General features: G+C 34.7%; 1 protein-coding gene across 1 annotated transcript in view; it reads right to left on the reverse strand.

The window, feature by feature from the left end:
* LOC128983924 (protein suppressor of hairy wing-like) overlaps window positions 1-13,986 on the reverse strand; it is a 52,497-nt gene extending 38,511 nt beyond the window's left edge. Inside the window, exons 1-4 of the mRNA XM_054403201.1 lie at window positions 13,904-13,986; window positions 8,287-8,383; window positions 2,049-2,192; window positions 355-563 (exon numbers count right to left, since the gene is read on the reverse strand). Of these exons, the coding sequence (XP_054259176.1) occupies window positions 355-563; window positions 2,049-2,192; window positions 8,287-8,380 (447 nt within the window). The 5' untranslated portion in view covers window positions 8,381-8,383; window positions 13,904-13,986. The remainder of the gene's footprint in view (window positions 1-354; window positions 564-2,048; window positions 2,193-8,286; window positions 8,384-13,903) is intronic.
* Window positions 13,987-15,715: the final 1,729 nt, after the last annotated feature.

A 15,715-nucleotide genomic window follows, 5' to 3' on the forward strand; every position in this document is an offset into this window, starting at 1 on the left:
TACCATAATATTATAACTATTAATAGGTATTTTTTAAATTTACAATATTTTAAAATTATTTTCAAAGATTAGAGGATGGTAATATTTTATTCTGAAGAAAAATGAGGTTTAAAAATGTATTTTAAAAAGTTTAAGAATTAGTGTTTAACCAATGCTAGATTTGATTCATAACCAATTTTACACATTTTTAGGCTGGTTAGATTTACAAAAATTTTATTTTGAACTTAACAGTTGCCTAAATTAAAAAATCGTTTACAATATTGCAACAGCATGGATGGAAAGATTGCACAATGATGATTTGGGGTTTAAAATAAGTTAATCTTTTCTCCTAAAAATGAATATATGAAAACTTACAAAAGCAGTTTGAAACGATCGAGGACACAAACTGCAAGAGAAGGCTTCAAGTGGTTCAACTACGACAGGGTGAGGTGTTATGACAGGGGTTGAGTTCTTCTTTGGGCGTCCCCGACCTCGCTTGGCTGGTGTCACAGTTACTTCCTTGACTACAGTGATATCTGCTGGCAGTTTGACAGGCAACTCACTGCCATCAACTATCTCTGCAACTAAAAGGAACGTATGGATACAGTAAAATGTTCACAACGTGGTCTACAGCGTTGTCTCCTGATTTAGTAGATTGAAGTCAGGTGTATAGTATAAATCTTGGTGGGAGAGACCATCTAAAACAAGCGGTGGGCGGCACCACAAAATAGGAAGTTTCTTTGTGAGTTACACCTCAGGCATTTTGCTACTTTTTATTTAGGTGTTTTCTGTTTGTACAAATTTAATGAGGGAATGGCTATTTGTGTATTAAGAACACAAAGCACGTCATTGCTGCAAAGCTTTGTGGAGCGGCGCACATCACTTGTAACACATAAGATTTTTCCTACCACCATAATTAACTTATCACCACACACAGATTAACTTTTTAGTTGTATATAAAATTAATTTTATGTTGTTTGATTTTTTTAGGTTAAATGTTATTTGCTTACCGGTTTTTTTATAAAGAGACGCCAACATTGAAATGAGCTGATATATAGATTTAGCTAGTGCGGAAATGAGCTATTTTGCATACTGTTTACAGGTATGGGCAATGTGATCATTTCCATGCAGTGGTAGAAAACAATATAAAAGTAGCTCAGTGAAACCATAATTAACTGAAATAAAGGAAACAAGACCATTTCTAATAACCTATTTTTTTTTTTGTGAATCAATGGTTGGAACTTATTAATATAAAGGTTAAATCGGTTCAGAGATATAAATGAATATTTTTTTTACATTATTCAAACTAGGCCTTACTGTCAATTTGAAATGAACAATTGTGTAGCCAAAATATATTTATTTTTAAAGTAATAGCTTTGACTCCAATAGTCAATGGTAATAGGCAAATGTTTTCTGAACTTACTCTTTATCAAAGTAGCCTACCTATGAGTAATGTGTTGTAAACTGCTCCATTACTTTCCGTTGGCAAAGCTGGGCCAACTACCAGCACCATGACAGGTAATTTCCATTAAATCTAGCTAATGTTTCAATTGGTTTTCGGTTTGGGTATCCGGGTTTTGTTTGATATAACAGGGGTTTACTGCACTTTGACTAAAATAATCAAAATATATATATACTGGTCTTAAATGGTTAAAGCTACTCCTACAACTGTGTCTCATTGTATTAAATGTGTATCACTTACTATGAGAGTAGCTCAAGAATGTTTTAATATTTTATAACAACAATCGTATTGCACGACTGTATGTAAATATCATTTCATTTTTGGGCTTGAAAATGTCCAAGTAACAAACATCAAGAATTTATATACTCTCAATACCATCGGGGTTTAGTTGGGTAAATCAAGGGTCCGAAACAGCCCATTTGTATTGTTAAGGTTTGACTACAACATTTACGGCTAATTTACAGTTTAATGTTTTCACAGGTGTAATAATCCACTGTATGTAGACCTACATATAGAATAAACAACGGCACAATATATATTTAGCCTATATGAATACACAGTACAGAACCTTCAAACTCAATATGGTATTGTTGTTGTACCAACCTACCTGTTTCATAATCTTCAGAGGAAGGTTCAATTTCAGTTGAATTTTCAGGGTTTTCCTGATTAAGAATACTCTCAGCATTGGTGAGATCTTCTTCTGTAATTTCATCAAAATCTTGTAAAATTTCAAGTTTTGTGACCAATCCACCTAAAACATTGAAAGTATCAGCAAAACAGTTCTTGATAAAACTTAGATTAGACTACACAAAAAGGTATTAGATGTTCAACAATTAGATGTCTGAGGGATTTATCAACCAAGCATGTTAGGCCTACTCATAATTAACAGCTCTTGAGAAGTGACTATCTCTTCCCTAAGTCCCCTAATGGAGTCAGTGTACAAGGGCAGGTTAATTATTTGTTTATATAGGCTGATACATTTTAGTTGTATTTTAGTCAATTACTTAATGTAGGCAAGAGAATCAAGAATCAAGAATATTTATTTGCCATTAAATAACAGAACGTTACAATAGGCATCGTCAGTGCAAAAATACATCACAGTCAGTCTATAATACAATCAGTCTTAGCGTCCAAAAATTCCTCTACAGTGTAGAAAGCCTTACTTTTTAACCATTTTGTAATTACACAATTAAATTTCTTATTAGGCAACAGCCTCACTCACAGTCTCTGGCAGTTTATTGAAGAACAACAGTTGTTGGTATTTATGGCTCTTAAAGTACTTGTGCAGTCTAATATTAGGTTTAACAAGATTACCTCTATTTCTTGTGTCATGATAGTCACCCGTCTCTTTACACATTTTTGTCTTTTTTACAGCTAACAAAACCGTTCTTTTCATTCAAGTAACCACCGATTTCCTGCATTTATCTTTACGTCACAATTTTAATCATAGCATATGTTTAAAATCGAGCCAATATAAACACAGTAGAAAGGAAAAGATTCAGATGATGACCCCTGATTAATCTTACTAACATTATAAATGTGAAAGTTTGTGTGTTTGTTTACTTAATGTAGGCAAGAGAATCAAGAATCAAGAATCAAGAATATTTATTTGCCATTAAATAACAGAACGTTACAATAGGCATCGTCAGTGCAAAAATACATCACAGTCAGTCTATAATACAATCAGTCTTAGCATCTAAAAATTCCTCTACAGTGTAGAAAGCCTTACTTTTTAACCATTTTGTAATTACACAATTAAATTTCTTATTAGGCAACAGCCTCACTCACAGTCTCTGGCAGTTTATTGAAGAACAACAGTTGTTGGTATTTATGGCTCTTAAAGTACTTGTGCAGTCTAATATTAGGTTTAACAAGATTACCTCTATTTCTTGTGTCATGATCATGAACTGATAACTGTTGATTAAAATTTTCTAAGTTAGATTTTACAAAAATAAGATTGCTGTGGATGTAAATACAAGCAAGGGTCATTATATTAAATAGTGGAAAAATTGTTCTACAAGAGTCTGAAGAGTCTAGCCCAGCCATAACTCTGAGAGCCTTTTTCTGCCATGTGAAAGCATCTATGGCAGAGGGTGAATTGCCCCAAAGCTTTATTCCATACAATAGATGTGTGTGGAATAGACCAAAGTAGGTCATAAGCAACACATCTTCACTGACACAAGTTTTCAGTTTTCACAGTAGACACACTACTCTTGACAGCTTTTTACATAGACTATTTACATGTACATCCCATGAGAGTTTACTATCTAAATAGATACCTAGTAAATTAACAGGTTTAAATAAATCTTCATCACAGTTAATATCTATCACATTTTTCAAAGAAAATAAAATATGGACGGTTTTGTCATTGTTTAAAACTAGGTTATTTGCTGAGAACCACTCTTGGGCTTGTGCCAGAGCTCTATTCTGTTTTATCATAACATTTTCCAGATTAAGGTCAGAATGAACAAGGGTTGTATCATCAGCGTACAGTATTGACAAGGCAGAGACATTACAGCTTAAGTCATTCACAAAAACTAAAAACAAAAAAGGTCCAAGTACGGATCCTTGTGGCACTCCGGCATGTATATTTGCAAAGTTTGAAACCCTATTATCTAAACTAACAAATTGTTTTCTATTACTAAGGTAACTTTCAATAAGTTTCAACTCCATATTTCCAACCCCATAAAAGTCTAACTTCTTACATAGAATAACATGTGATACAGTGTCGAAGGCTTTACTTAAATCTAAAAGGCTTGAACGCTTACTCTCAAAACTATTCAAAATGTGATTTACGACAGATTCTACGGCTGTTGGTTTCTTGTAGCCCTACAAGCAAACAACTTGCCTTAGAAGAAAGGGAGCAAAATTAAGCGAAGTGAAGTAGGAGGAGAAAAGGAAATATGACAGAGAACACCGAGAGAGAATGAAACAGGAAGGAAAATTTAAAACAGTTGCGGATACGACGGAAAGGGAACACTGTAAAATGAAGAAGTACTGGATAGAACAGAACCGAACGAAGCTCGAAAAAAAGAAAACAACTGCGGAGACAATGGCTATAAAAAGCAAGAAGAGAAGATAAAACCACTGTGTTTGGAAAAATACAGGTAGAGACTCAAAAGAGAGAGAGGAAGAAATCAAAATCTAAAGGATCTCCCTGCCCGAAAAAACTTGTTGAAGAATTATTAGTTAAAGTTTTTGAAGGAAAAAGCAGCTTGGCTTTACAATTTTTTAAGGAGATAGAAAGGATACACAACTAACTTACCTGAATAAATGGTCCCAGGAAGTTAATAGAACACAAAAAATAACACAATTTAACTGATATTTTTCAAATCTGCACTTCAATTAAACTGCAAGTTTTTTTTTAAATTCCAACAGAACCTATCACACCCAAAATATAAATCCTACCTAAAATCCACAAAGGCACGAACCCCCTCTGGTAGACCCATAGTTTACGCTGGGGAGGCTGCGGCTCCCAAACAGAGAGGATATATTCTCTTACGTTGATTCTTTTTTACAACCACCGGTCCAAAACCTAGGCTCATACATACAAAATTCTAATTACTTCCTCAACAAACTCAACAGTAGGCTACACCCCAACCTCTACCAGATGAAATAATGAAATAATATTTTTTATTTCCCAACTGAAAAATACAATTCGTGGCAGTTTACATAACAAATTATACAATCCTTACACTTAAAAGTAACTTACAAAAGTACCTACTAAATGGCACAAGAAAAAAAAACCTTATCAAATTATATGGAAAAGGTCTACATAGGCAGGGGCCTGTGCGTAGACATGAGTTGTGGGTAGTTTGTTTGTAGATGGTACACTCTTTGCAATGATAGATTTAACCTCCCTTTATACCATGGCCTAACAGCATCAAAATACAGTAAACTCCCGGTTATCCGAGTCTCGGTTAACCAAGCCTCCGGGTTAACCGAGCCATTCATAAAAAAATAATAACTATAAATAAAGCCTAACTATAAACTATAAATATCGAGACAACTACTGGGAGGCGTGATGTTTAACAAGTGTGGTCGAGTAGTGGAAGTCTCCACTGGCTGTTGTTAGGTCAAGTAGTAGACTTCTCTACTGTATTTTAGTACTGTACTGGCTGTTGCTAGGCCGAGCCGTCGATCCGTAATGCACGAATACACAGATAATCAATCAATTCTAAGAACTACGGTAGCGCATGGCAACACTAAATCAACAGGTCGCAAAGCTCCCTAGGCATGACGTCATCGTAGGCGACAGCAACGACGTAATTTTTGCCGTATGCGATCAGCTGCTTGTTTTAATCTTTTCTTGGAAAACTAAAATGTAACTAAAAAAGTTATTACATAATTTTATTTCCGTGGCCTATGATGTCGTCATGTCTGAGGAGACTTACGGCCAATAGTAACTAAATATATTTAGTGTTGCCTTGAGTAGCGCCTGAGATCTTTACTGGCTGTTGCTAGGTCGAGCATTCTATGAATTATCGGTGCACTGGAAACCTGCGCTATCCAAGAATCTTCTCCAAAAAACTCCATCCCTATTATACAGACAACCTCTAAATCTAAAAAAAAACTTGCTTGTTCATCCTAAACTACTAGACACTTCAATATAACCATCAGAAAAACCTAGCCCCGGCTCTTACAATTGTAATGAGGAAAGATGCATTCACAAACCAGCAGAAACGTTATCCAGTTCTTTTAACAATAGACAGTAGAAACTCAAAGGACACCTTTCCTGCAACTCAGAAAACATGCACTTAAGATGATTGGAATGCACCCAATGACCTGTCCAATCAATCAATACATTGGCCAAACAACAGAAACATTACGAAAAAGAATGAATAGACACCGTCAAGACGTTAAAACCAACAAAGAAAACCCCATGGCACAAAATGCCCTAACCCACAACCTCCAATTTGACAGTAGCTATATTACAACATCTTTAAAATCCCTTCCAAAAAACCAATGCAGCTATGGAGGTATTCTATTCATAGTTCCCATCTCCTAAGCAAACTTAAACATGAGATGAACCCAAATTCCTTCCAAAATATTCCTCACCCATACAACTAACAACAGTAGTACAGTAAAAGCAATGGTGTAAAAAAAAAAATATATATATATATATATATATATATATATGTGTGTGTGTGTGTGTGTGTGTGTGTGTGTGTATATATAGAGTTACAAGTGATGTGTTGACAAGCCTGAGATACAATTAAAACAGTGCTAGAACTGTAACTGCCATTATTTCTCTGAAGAAGCCCATGAAAGGGGTGAAATATCAGTTAAACTATTGTGTTCTATTAACCTCCAGGGACTCTATTCAGGTGAGTTAGTTGTGTATCCTTCCTTTCTGCTTAACAAATAGTTAGGAATAAAGTAACTCCTAATGTTTGAAAACAACTCTTTCTAGGTTTTGTACTGCAAAAAAGCTAAGCAAACAAAATAAAGAGGTAGCTGGATCATGTATCCTAAAAATGTACCAGCAAGTATCGAAGGTCCTGGGCAATAAGTAATAAAGAAATATTGATTGCAAAAATATTTCAATCACTTAGCAGCAAAGGCCTACTAAATTAATAAACTATTAGCCGAATCTATAATACTTTCTTATTAAATGGTGACCATACAAAGTAGGTATTTAAAGTATGAATGGAGATGAGTGTAGGGTGAGTGGCGCGATCTTGTAGTCTTGTTAGTGACTAAGGCCGACATTCCTTAGACACAGCTGTTAATTAATAGCCCATACAGCTAATGGCAACTAAGGGACCTACAGTTTATAGTTGAATCCAATAGCCAGACAGAAAAAAGTGTCATCTCATGCCACAGAAGACAGTTGACCACTTTCTTTGAAAGTAGCAGAATGTGCCCAGGGGAAAAAGATGTAGTGAAAAAAAGGTGGCACTAGAAAATGCAAAGGAGGGTCTCCTTGAGCTGCTTCACGTTCTGAAAAGTGGTGCACAAAATCATCATTAAATATAGAAATAGCGTAGGGCCTACTCCAGTAGTAAAAAAAATAGCCTACTTAACTAAAGAATGATCAAAGTAGCCTACTTGGTGATTGATTATCTAGGCTCAAAGTAACTTAAAAGTACGCTCAAAGTAACTTAAAAGTACATTTAGCTCTGCTGTGTAAGGTTATTAATATATTATTACCTACCATAATATTTGCTTAAAATTATAAACACATATTTTTTTCTCTGTTACTCATATTGGCCGGTTTTTGAAAATCGACTGTTAAATGATTTCTAACAGTGTATTATCTCACGTTTGTCAAACGTGGCCACCTATCATAATGACTACGTCCTATCCTGTCAGTGCTGTATTTTTCCTTCCTGATTAACTTTTATTGTCAATCTTTAGAGTCCACTTTTTAAAGAAAATAGTTATTTGTGCAACCAGTTACCATAAAACAAATAAATTGGTAAAGAAACGTGCCTTCACGTTGCAAATCTGGAGTGAGACAAAGTAATTAGAGTGAGACAATGTTAACATTGTCTCACTGATGAGCGAATTGGCCACTTTGCTTTCTCAAATCAGTGGAGAACATGTACATTGTTAGGTAACTGTACGAAAATTAACATTTTTGTATAAAATAGTTCTAGTTTATAGGTGTTAAATCATGTGTTCTGTCTACGTATGATCAAATTTATTAATATAGATTGGTATGAGATAGACCTAACAAAATAGTAAGTACGTCATAATTTAATCGTCAACTAATCTTGAAGCTTACTGAGCTTAACATAATTATGTTGTTTTTTTCTCAACTTAGACCTAAGTGCAAATAAGATTCTTAGATTTGACTACTTTGATTTATCACGCAGTAAGTTAACCAACATATTACTCACTTGATTTGTTGTTTTGCCTCGTATAAGTTTTTAACTGTGCAGTGATTGGGGGTTTCACCCCATTTTCCTCAGTTTCTTCAATCTCTCCCTCCATGGTCTAAAAAAAACAAGATAAGTTAATAATCATTTAGTATTTTTCAAGTTCTATCATTAAATTGTACAAGCAAAAACACACTGTGGTAAAAAAAAAACCGCTAGGCTAAATAATTATCTATAAAAGTATGCTACCTAGGGACTAGGCCTATTCCTTGAGCATTTAAGTAATTTTATAGCCTAATATAAAGAATTTAAAGATAATGTTTATTTATTTATTTTATAGCACTTTATCCAAATAAAATTCTCTTTGCAGCAAACAAGCAAGACTATAGGCCTATTGTTAATTGCTGCAACAAATCTTTACATGTAGGCCAAGTGCTCCTTCTTGTCAGAATATCCACTATATGGTATCTAATAATTAAAAGTTTATAAGTTAAACCTTTACTCTAATCCATGGGTGATAGGCCAAACAGACCTGGTCTAATACAGCCAATTCCTTAAAGTTTTCTCCACAATTAATTAACAGTCAGTGGTGTCTGTATCAATGAGTAGGGGTCCATAGGCGTTTGTTTTGGAACGTATTTAGACAAAAACAGGGTTATCAACAAATAACTGTTTCAGTAGATATGCCAACGCCAGGGACATAAAATAGACAAAAAATAAACATTTAGGCTATATAGCAAATAATACTGGGAACGGCAAACAGCCATTTGAAATATTTTAATTAAGTATAAAATTATTTCAGAACGCATTAAAAAAGTCAATAGTGTATTGCACGGCTGTGCTGAGTTTTCTGTGCCACGCTATTAATTGGTCTGGCAGACACGCGGGAGCGTAGTGGGTAGTGGTGAACGAAGAAACACTGTTTAGGCTACACTTCATATGCCTAGGGATATTGCAATATTATCGATATCAATGCATATCGATATTTTCGTTTTGATATTTCCCATATTGTATCGATATTGGGGTTTTGATAATATCGTGATATCGGAAGAATTTTGTCGATATCGGTTCTCGATATTGAATTTTATAAGTTTAGATAAAGTTTTAGTGATATCGACATACCTCACGGCCGCCTTTTACTCCAGGCCGCAGCCTTTGAAGTGGCAACGTCACCAGTGGTGCTGTAACAGCTGTTTTGTTTGGAAGCAGCTAATGGTATTTGTGTATTTGTGAAAGATTGGTTACTGGACTATGACAATATTAACTCCGCTTAAAATGTACAGATCTAGATTTTTAATTCATATTGTTTCGGTTTTCCATTCTGTATGTTTTATTTTCAATATTTTAATAAATTTATGTTCATAAATTTAAATTTAAATCAATAGAGTGTGAATTAATGAGCTGATGTCACCTGTTTGTCATGTTATCTTATGGGACGTCTGTCACTAAACAACACCACTTACGCGACGTAGCCAATTCTACCAAGCCGCGGCCTGTAGTTAAAGGTGGCCGTGCATACCTTCTTATCGAGGTTATGTACAAGATAAAATCCACACTAATATGGGAATAGCTGGTTATATTTTTTGTGGTAGAAGGAACTAAGTTAGTAGCAACTGATTTTTATTGCTGGAGTGTTGGTTGCGCTACTGATGGGATAATCAAATACTTTTGAGAATTTGAATACTTAGAATTATTTGAATACTTGTAGGCTATTCGAATACTTTTATAGCAATATGGTGTAACAATATGGCAATTTCAATTTTCCCAAGTCTAGTTTTGTAAATCAAGTATTGCCATTCATGTATAAATACATTTAAATGAAAATAAATGTGGTTCAATTCTCCTCTAACATAAATAGGTAGGTTATATTTTAAAACAAACTAAAACCCAAATTAAATAAATTATTGTTCATTCTCATTAAATTACTGTAGGTAATGAGTCATTTAATATTGTTAAAAAACTAGACAAAAGTATTCATTATAGATTTAGTGAGAAGTGAATTTCAATTTTAAAACAGTGCGATTCATTACTTCATTGAATTATTTTATATAATAACTAATAAATGCTGGTAGTGTCCAAATTTAACATTTTAATGAGACAATTAATTAATTATTGATCCCTCCTGAGTCGGGTACAGTGAAGATTCCATTCCAAGTAAGTAAACTTATAAGTTGTTGTTGTGAAGTAAATTAAGCAAAGGTATTCATAACACTAGTATTCAGTGTATTCGAACTCGGAACACATCGGCCGATTTCGAATTCATTCATTCTGGCTATTCAAACTAGATTGGTTTGGCTTCAAAGTATTATTGAACCCGGCCGAATGTCAGTATTCGAATACAACCAGAAGTATTCAAATCTTTGAACATTTTGGTTGTATTCGAATAAGTACCTATTCGATTCTGTATTCGAATGCCCCATCACTAGGTTGCGCTGTCAGCTGTCACTTGTTAGTTGTCAGAGCTCAAGAGCATTTGATTGAGCTGTTGTAGGCTATAATAGCCTATACTAAAGTCCACCAGTGCTAGCCTTGTTTAAATTGTTGTAAATACGGTAATTATTGTTTTCATTGTAACTCCTAAAAAATAGGCTGGGTTTGAAATGCACTGTGGATTTTTATTATTAATTTTAAATTTCACTCCCTCTTTGGTGCTTTATCGATATTACTAGAGGCTGGAATCGTTATCGATATCTAATATCGATAGATTGCTGATATCGCAACAACCCTACATACGACACTACAGTGCTAGCTGAAAGGTTGAAAGAATGAAAGTGTGAAAGAATGAAAGTGTGAACAAAATACTTACTGTACTAAGTTAACTCATTTAAAATGGTATATTATTCTTTAATGCAAAAGTACGTACGTTTTTATTTTTGATTCATGCGATTTTTTCAATAAAACAGTTCTATAAGTAAACATATTTGTTTCCATTTCAAAGCCAATAGCATGTGTCTCAAGTGGATCTGACTAAAAGTGTTAGGCCTAATGAAAAGTGTTATAAGAGCCCTTGTATACAGACGATTTTGTGTGCTGTTTCACGCCGCAAAACGTGATAATTAATGATTGTATAAAAACGTCGCACTCCGTGTATCCAGTCAGAATCACGTTTTGCATAAAAACGGCGCAAAAAAACCTCCGTTAAAAGGGCTTCAAAAGTTATTAAGCTTAAATTTGTTGATGCAGCATACAATATTGCCGATTATTTTTCTACAAAATCAACTGACATGACATGTGTTGGCCATTAGGGTGATATTAGTGAGGTCGGGGAGTGCGCTGAAAAGTGAGGGGGGGGGGCACACTTCATTGCCTAGAAGCGGCAGATACCGGTACTTAAATTCTTTTTTAATGGTTTTAATCTGCCCCATTTCAAATAAGTTACGCATTAAGTTATAACTGGCGATTCAAAGGCCTAGCCCTTGGTACAAAAAAAAAAAAAACAAAGGCAGTAGGCCCTAAGTTACATAGCATATTTAAAGTTAATATTCATTTGACATAACAGTAATTGCAGCACTTATTCAATTTCTGTTAAATCACAAACTCGTGCAGAGTAACCAAATTTACACAAACTCAGACCCAGCCACCATCAGTCAGTTAAGTCAGAAATAACTTGTAGGCCCTAACTCGAGTCAGTGGCAGCTTTAGAGTTAGGTCAAAAAAGTGATTACTTGACTAAGTTAAGTTAACTTATAGTCACATCAATAATTTAGAATCTTCAGATAACTTAGGTAGGAAATTATCCTAACTTACCGGTAACTTAATTAACTTAAACTTAGGCTAAGTTATAGCAAATAAGAGCCTACTTAATTAGTTAAGGAGGGTTTGAAACTATTGATTCGATGAGTAGTAGGCCCTTAACCTTCTTTTCATTAAGCCTAAGTCAGTTATCAGCAAGTTTGGTTGGTTAGGTTAAGCTAACTTATAACAGTTTCATTTTTATCTAAGTTTCACCCTCCGAGTGTCCATAGTTTAGGCCTTAATGTCCGCCTATTTTTGGCGCATTTGCAAGGTTTTATTAAAACCGATCTGAGAAGCTTAAAACAATGTTAATTCAACTGTTCTAGGCTATATACCATTTTGTTTGGAAAATCATGGGCTTCAATATTATACATAAAACATAAGGAACATTTGTTTCAAAAAATTTTTTTAGGTAAAAAAAAAATATTTTGGAAAATTTTAAAAAAAAAATAAGTTCGCGCTCAATGAAATTGGATAAATTATAGGCCTAGGCCTATAAATATTTGAAAATAGCCACTTTGTTCTAAATTTTATGAGGATTACAAATATATAAGTAATAATATAAGGAAGTAGATTTGCAAATAAATAAGTTATGGGCAAAAAACAGATTTCAGTACATAGCGTTTAGCTAAGAATGCATAGCCTAACCATAGCTAGGAATCTGGCTGATAATTTACATCAATATCACTACCTACTTCTTCAGGATCATCAACCAGCCCTTCAAAATCACTTAAATCTTCTTATAACGCACCACGTATATCACTACTTTTGATTTTTAACACTAAAACAATGATAAACGTAATAAAACACATCAGTCATCGGTCCGAGGGTAACCTAGCTATTTACAAATACGCACGTCAGCTGTCTGCTACAATTACGATCGGCTCGGAGAACATACAGCGCTGAGACAGACCTCTGGAGAAAGCTTAGAATATAACGAGAAGAACGATACCTAACTCGATCCAGTTCAATCCGATTCAGTCAGTCATAGAGCCTTCGCTGTAAACGATGTTCGCGCGTCGAAAAATCATCGCGTGACACTACACAAAGTGTGTCGCACGTCGATTTTTCGACGAGTGACACTCGGAGGGTTAACTAAGATAAAAATATTGACTATCAATATTTTCAATCAATAGATTTAATCGGTTATTAGGGTAGGCCTGGCCCAGGAAACTGTACGTTGCCCTTCAAATTATAACTTAAAATACAGTGCATGTGAAAATGTACAGATTCTTCTTAGTTTGTCAATTCATTTACCTAACACTAAAATGTAAAGTTTAGTAGGCCAAGCCTAACAAAAGAGAGGGACACCCCACAAGTGGAGCAGTGTGAGTGATGATTACAAATTGAATCAAACACTAGGCTAGGATTAGGCCTTTGGGAAGTTTTTAAGACAAACCTTTTATTGGCTATTTCAACAATAGATGTTTGGAAAATCATCTTAGCCTATATCCTACCTATGAAATAACCTGTCTTGGGTTCTCCTTGATTAGTCTATTTAAGTATTGTAAGGAAGTGAAACTTTTAGGCTAGGCGTAACTAAGTCCTACCCTAGGCCTACGTTCGCTTTGAATGTTTGAGAAATGGGTAAAACTTATCAAAGAAATAACTTGAATCAGTAATTTTCTTATTCCTGATTTTTCATAAATCGAAAAGTATGGATGAAATTGATAACGCTAAGCCAAGAAGCAACTGGTGGCATATCATCAAAGAAATTAGGTAATAGGTTGAAACGCGTCAATGGGATAAATGGCGGAGCAATTCGCTGCAGCACACAGTGAGTCTTTCAACATTAACAACACGTTGCATGAAAAAAGACTATGATGAAACGTTTTCACAATTTATTGTTAAAGAGAAAATTTTATAATGCATCTTTTATCCCTGAATCTGAAATAATAATTACCTCGAATAATCCAAATAAAAACTGCGCCTTCAGACAACAAAACGTAAAACTATTAACATAGATGAATGCAAGAATGCCGAACCCGAACAGCCTTCTTGTACAGAAAGAAGAAACTTCAAGTTGAAGTTGAAGACGCCATAGAGCAAGAAGAAGGCTAGGGTAGCCTTTACGTGAAATCTAAATGGTTAAATAGTATTGATCATTGATCATATATAGACTTCGAACAACACAAGCATGGATTAAAGGTCTGGCCTAAACCCAAGGCCGCTTTTAACTCCAGGCCGCGGCCTTCGAAGTGGCAACGTCGCAAGTGGTGTTGTAACAGCTGTTTTGTTTGGAAGCAGCTAATGGTACTTTGTGTATTTACGAAAGATTGGTTACTGGACTATGACAATATTGACTCCGCTTAAAATGTACAGATATAGATTTTTAATTCATATTGTACCGATTTTGTTGTAAAAAGGCAACAAATCAATACAGGGTAACGCGAAGAACAGTCAGCTGGTTTAAACAATAGATCAGTATAGACCAGAATGCACCACGCACTAAAGCAGGAGAGGGGAGAAGTCTAGCCGGGTGGTCATTTGCTCCCACGAGTTGCCAGTTCCTATCCAAATCTCATCGTAACTAGTTCGGTAAAATTGTTTTTCGTTCGTGGAAATTAAATTCATCTCGCGGCGTTTGGTCGGGCAATCTTAAATTTCCTTAAAGTCGTACAGCCTATATCCCTAAGGGATATAATTGCCCCGCGATTGGAAATTAGAATCAGTGTCATTGTCAAAAAGTGAAAAAGTTCGTTACCGACCAACGCAGTTCCGCCATTTGAAAATTACACGTTCGTTTCACGAGTTCAATTCATCGCGTCTTGTAGAATACCGGCTAGTTACATTTCCCAATCCCTTCCCCTTTATTTGTGTTATATTTGTGGACGTCCAAACTGTAAGTAATTTGTGTTATTTATTTGTTAATTTAAGATTTCAGTGAGTCGCACTTTTGTAAATTTTTCCTGTCTTGTTTTGTCATTTCATGTAGAATAAGCACATGTTCACAGGTTCGAATTCAAATCACTGATTTTCATATCCATTCATATTGTAGCAATCCGCTTTATTAATTAGATTGTAATAATCCTATAGTATTAAGAATAAATAGGTGAAAATGTTTTTATAGGGCAATTCAGAGTTATTTAATAAGATTTTTATAGTGTTGGAATTTTTACACAGAGTCATTGTTAGTTTTCATTGTTGAGCAAATGGTACAATTCCTTTAAAGAGTGTCACAGTCAGTATCTTTTGGGGGAAATAAATTATTATCAGAGGAGGGAGCAGGTAGCTGGTTCGATTGATACGGAAGTGTTGTTGGAGGTTGTGCCAGTTTGAACATAGATGAACCACCAAAGTACCAAATTAGCTATAAAATAATAAAGCAACATTCTGATAAACATTACTACGATTGAATACAATATTGTTCAATCAGTTGGACTGCGAGACGACCTTCGTTTTTAATCGTTGGCCAACGAAAGGATTTGCTTGGTACAGGTCATCTCAACTATTAGATTAAATACCACTCTTCCATTGATACTTTCGAGATCGGTGTGAAACCGCACCATACCTCCCCTTTGATAAATCCATTCAACAGTTTCAATAAATTTCCAACTGATTGTGTATCTCAAGGTCATTTTTATTTAAAAGAACACAACAACGACTGTAAACTGAAACAAGTGTATTTATTAAATTCTGTGCAATAAATTCAAATTGTTACTCACTTTTAGTTCTCAATAACCTTGGTATTTTAGTATATGCAATAGTATTTAAT

Source organism: Macrosteles quadrilineatus, unplaced genomic scaffold (genome assembly GCF_028750875.1).
Source record: "Macrosteles quadrilineatus isolate MER2022 unplaced genomic scaffold, UCM_ALF_1.0 Scaffold_2__2_contigs__length_208266976, whole genome shotgun sequence".
Taxonomy (NCBI): Eukaryota; Metazoa; Arthropoda; class Insecta; order Hemiptera; family Cicadellidae; genus Macrosteles; species Macrosteles quadrilineatus.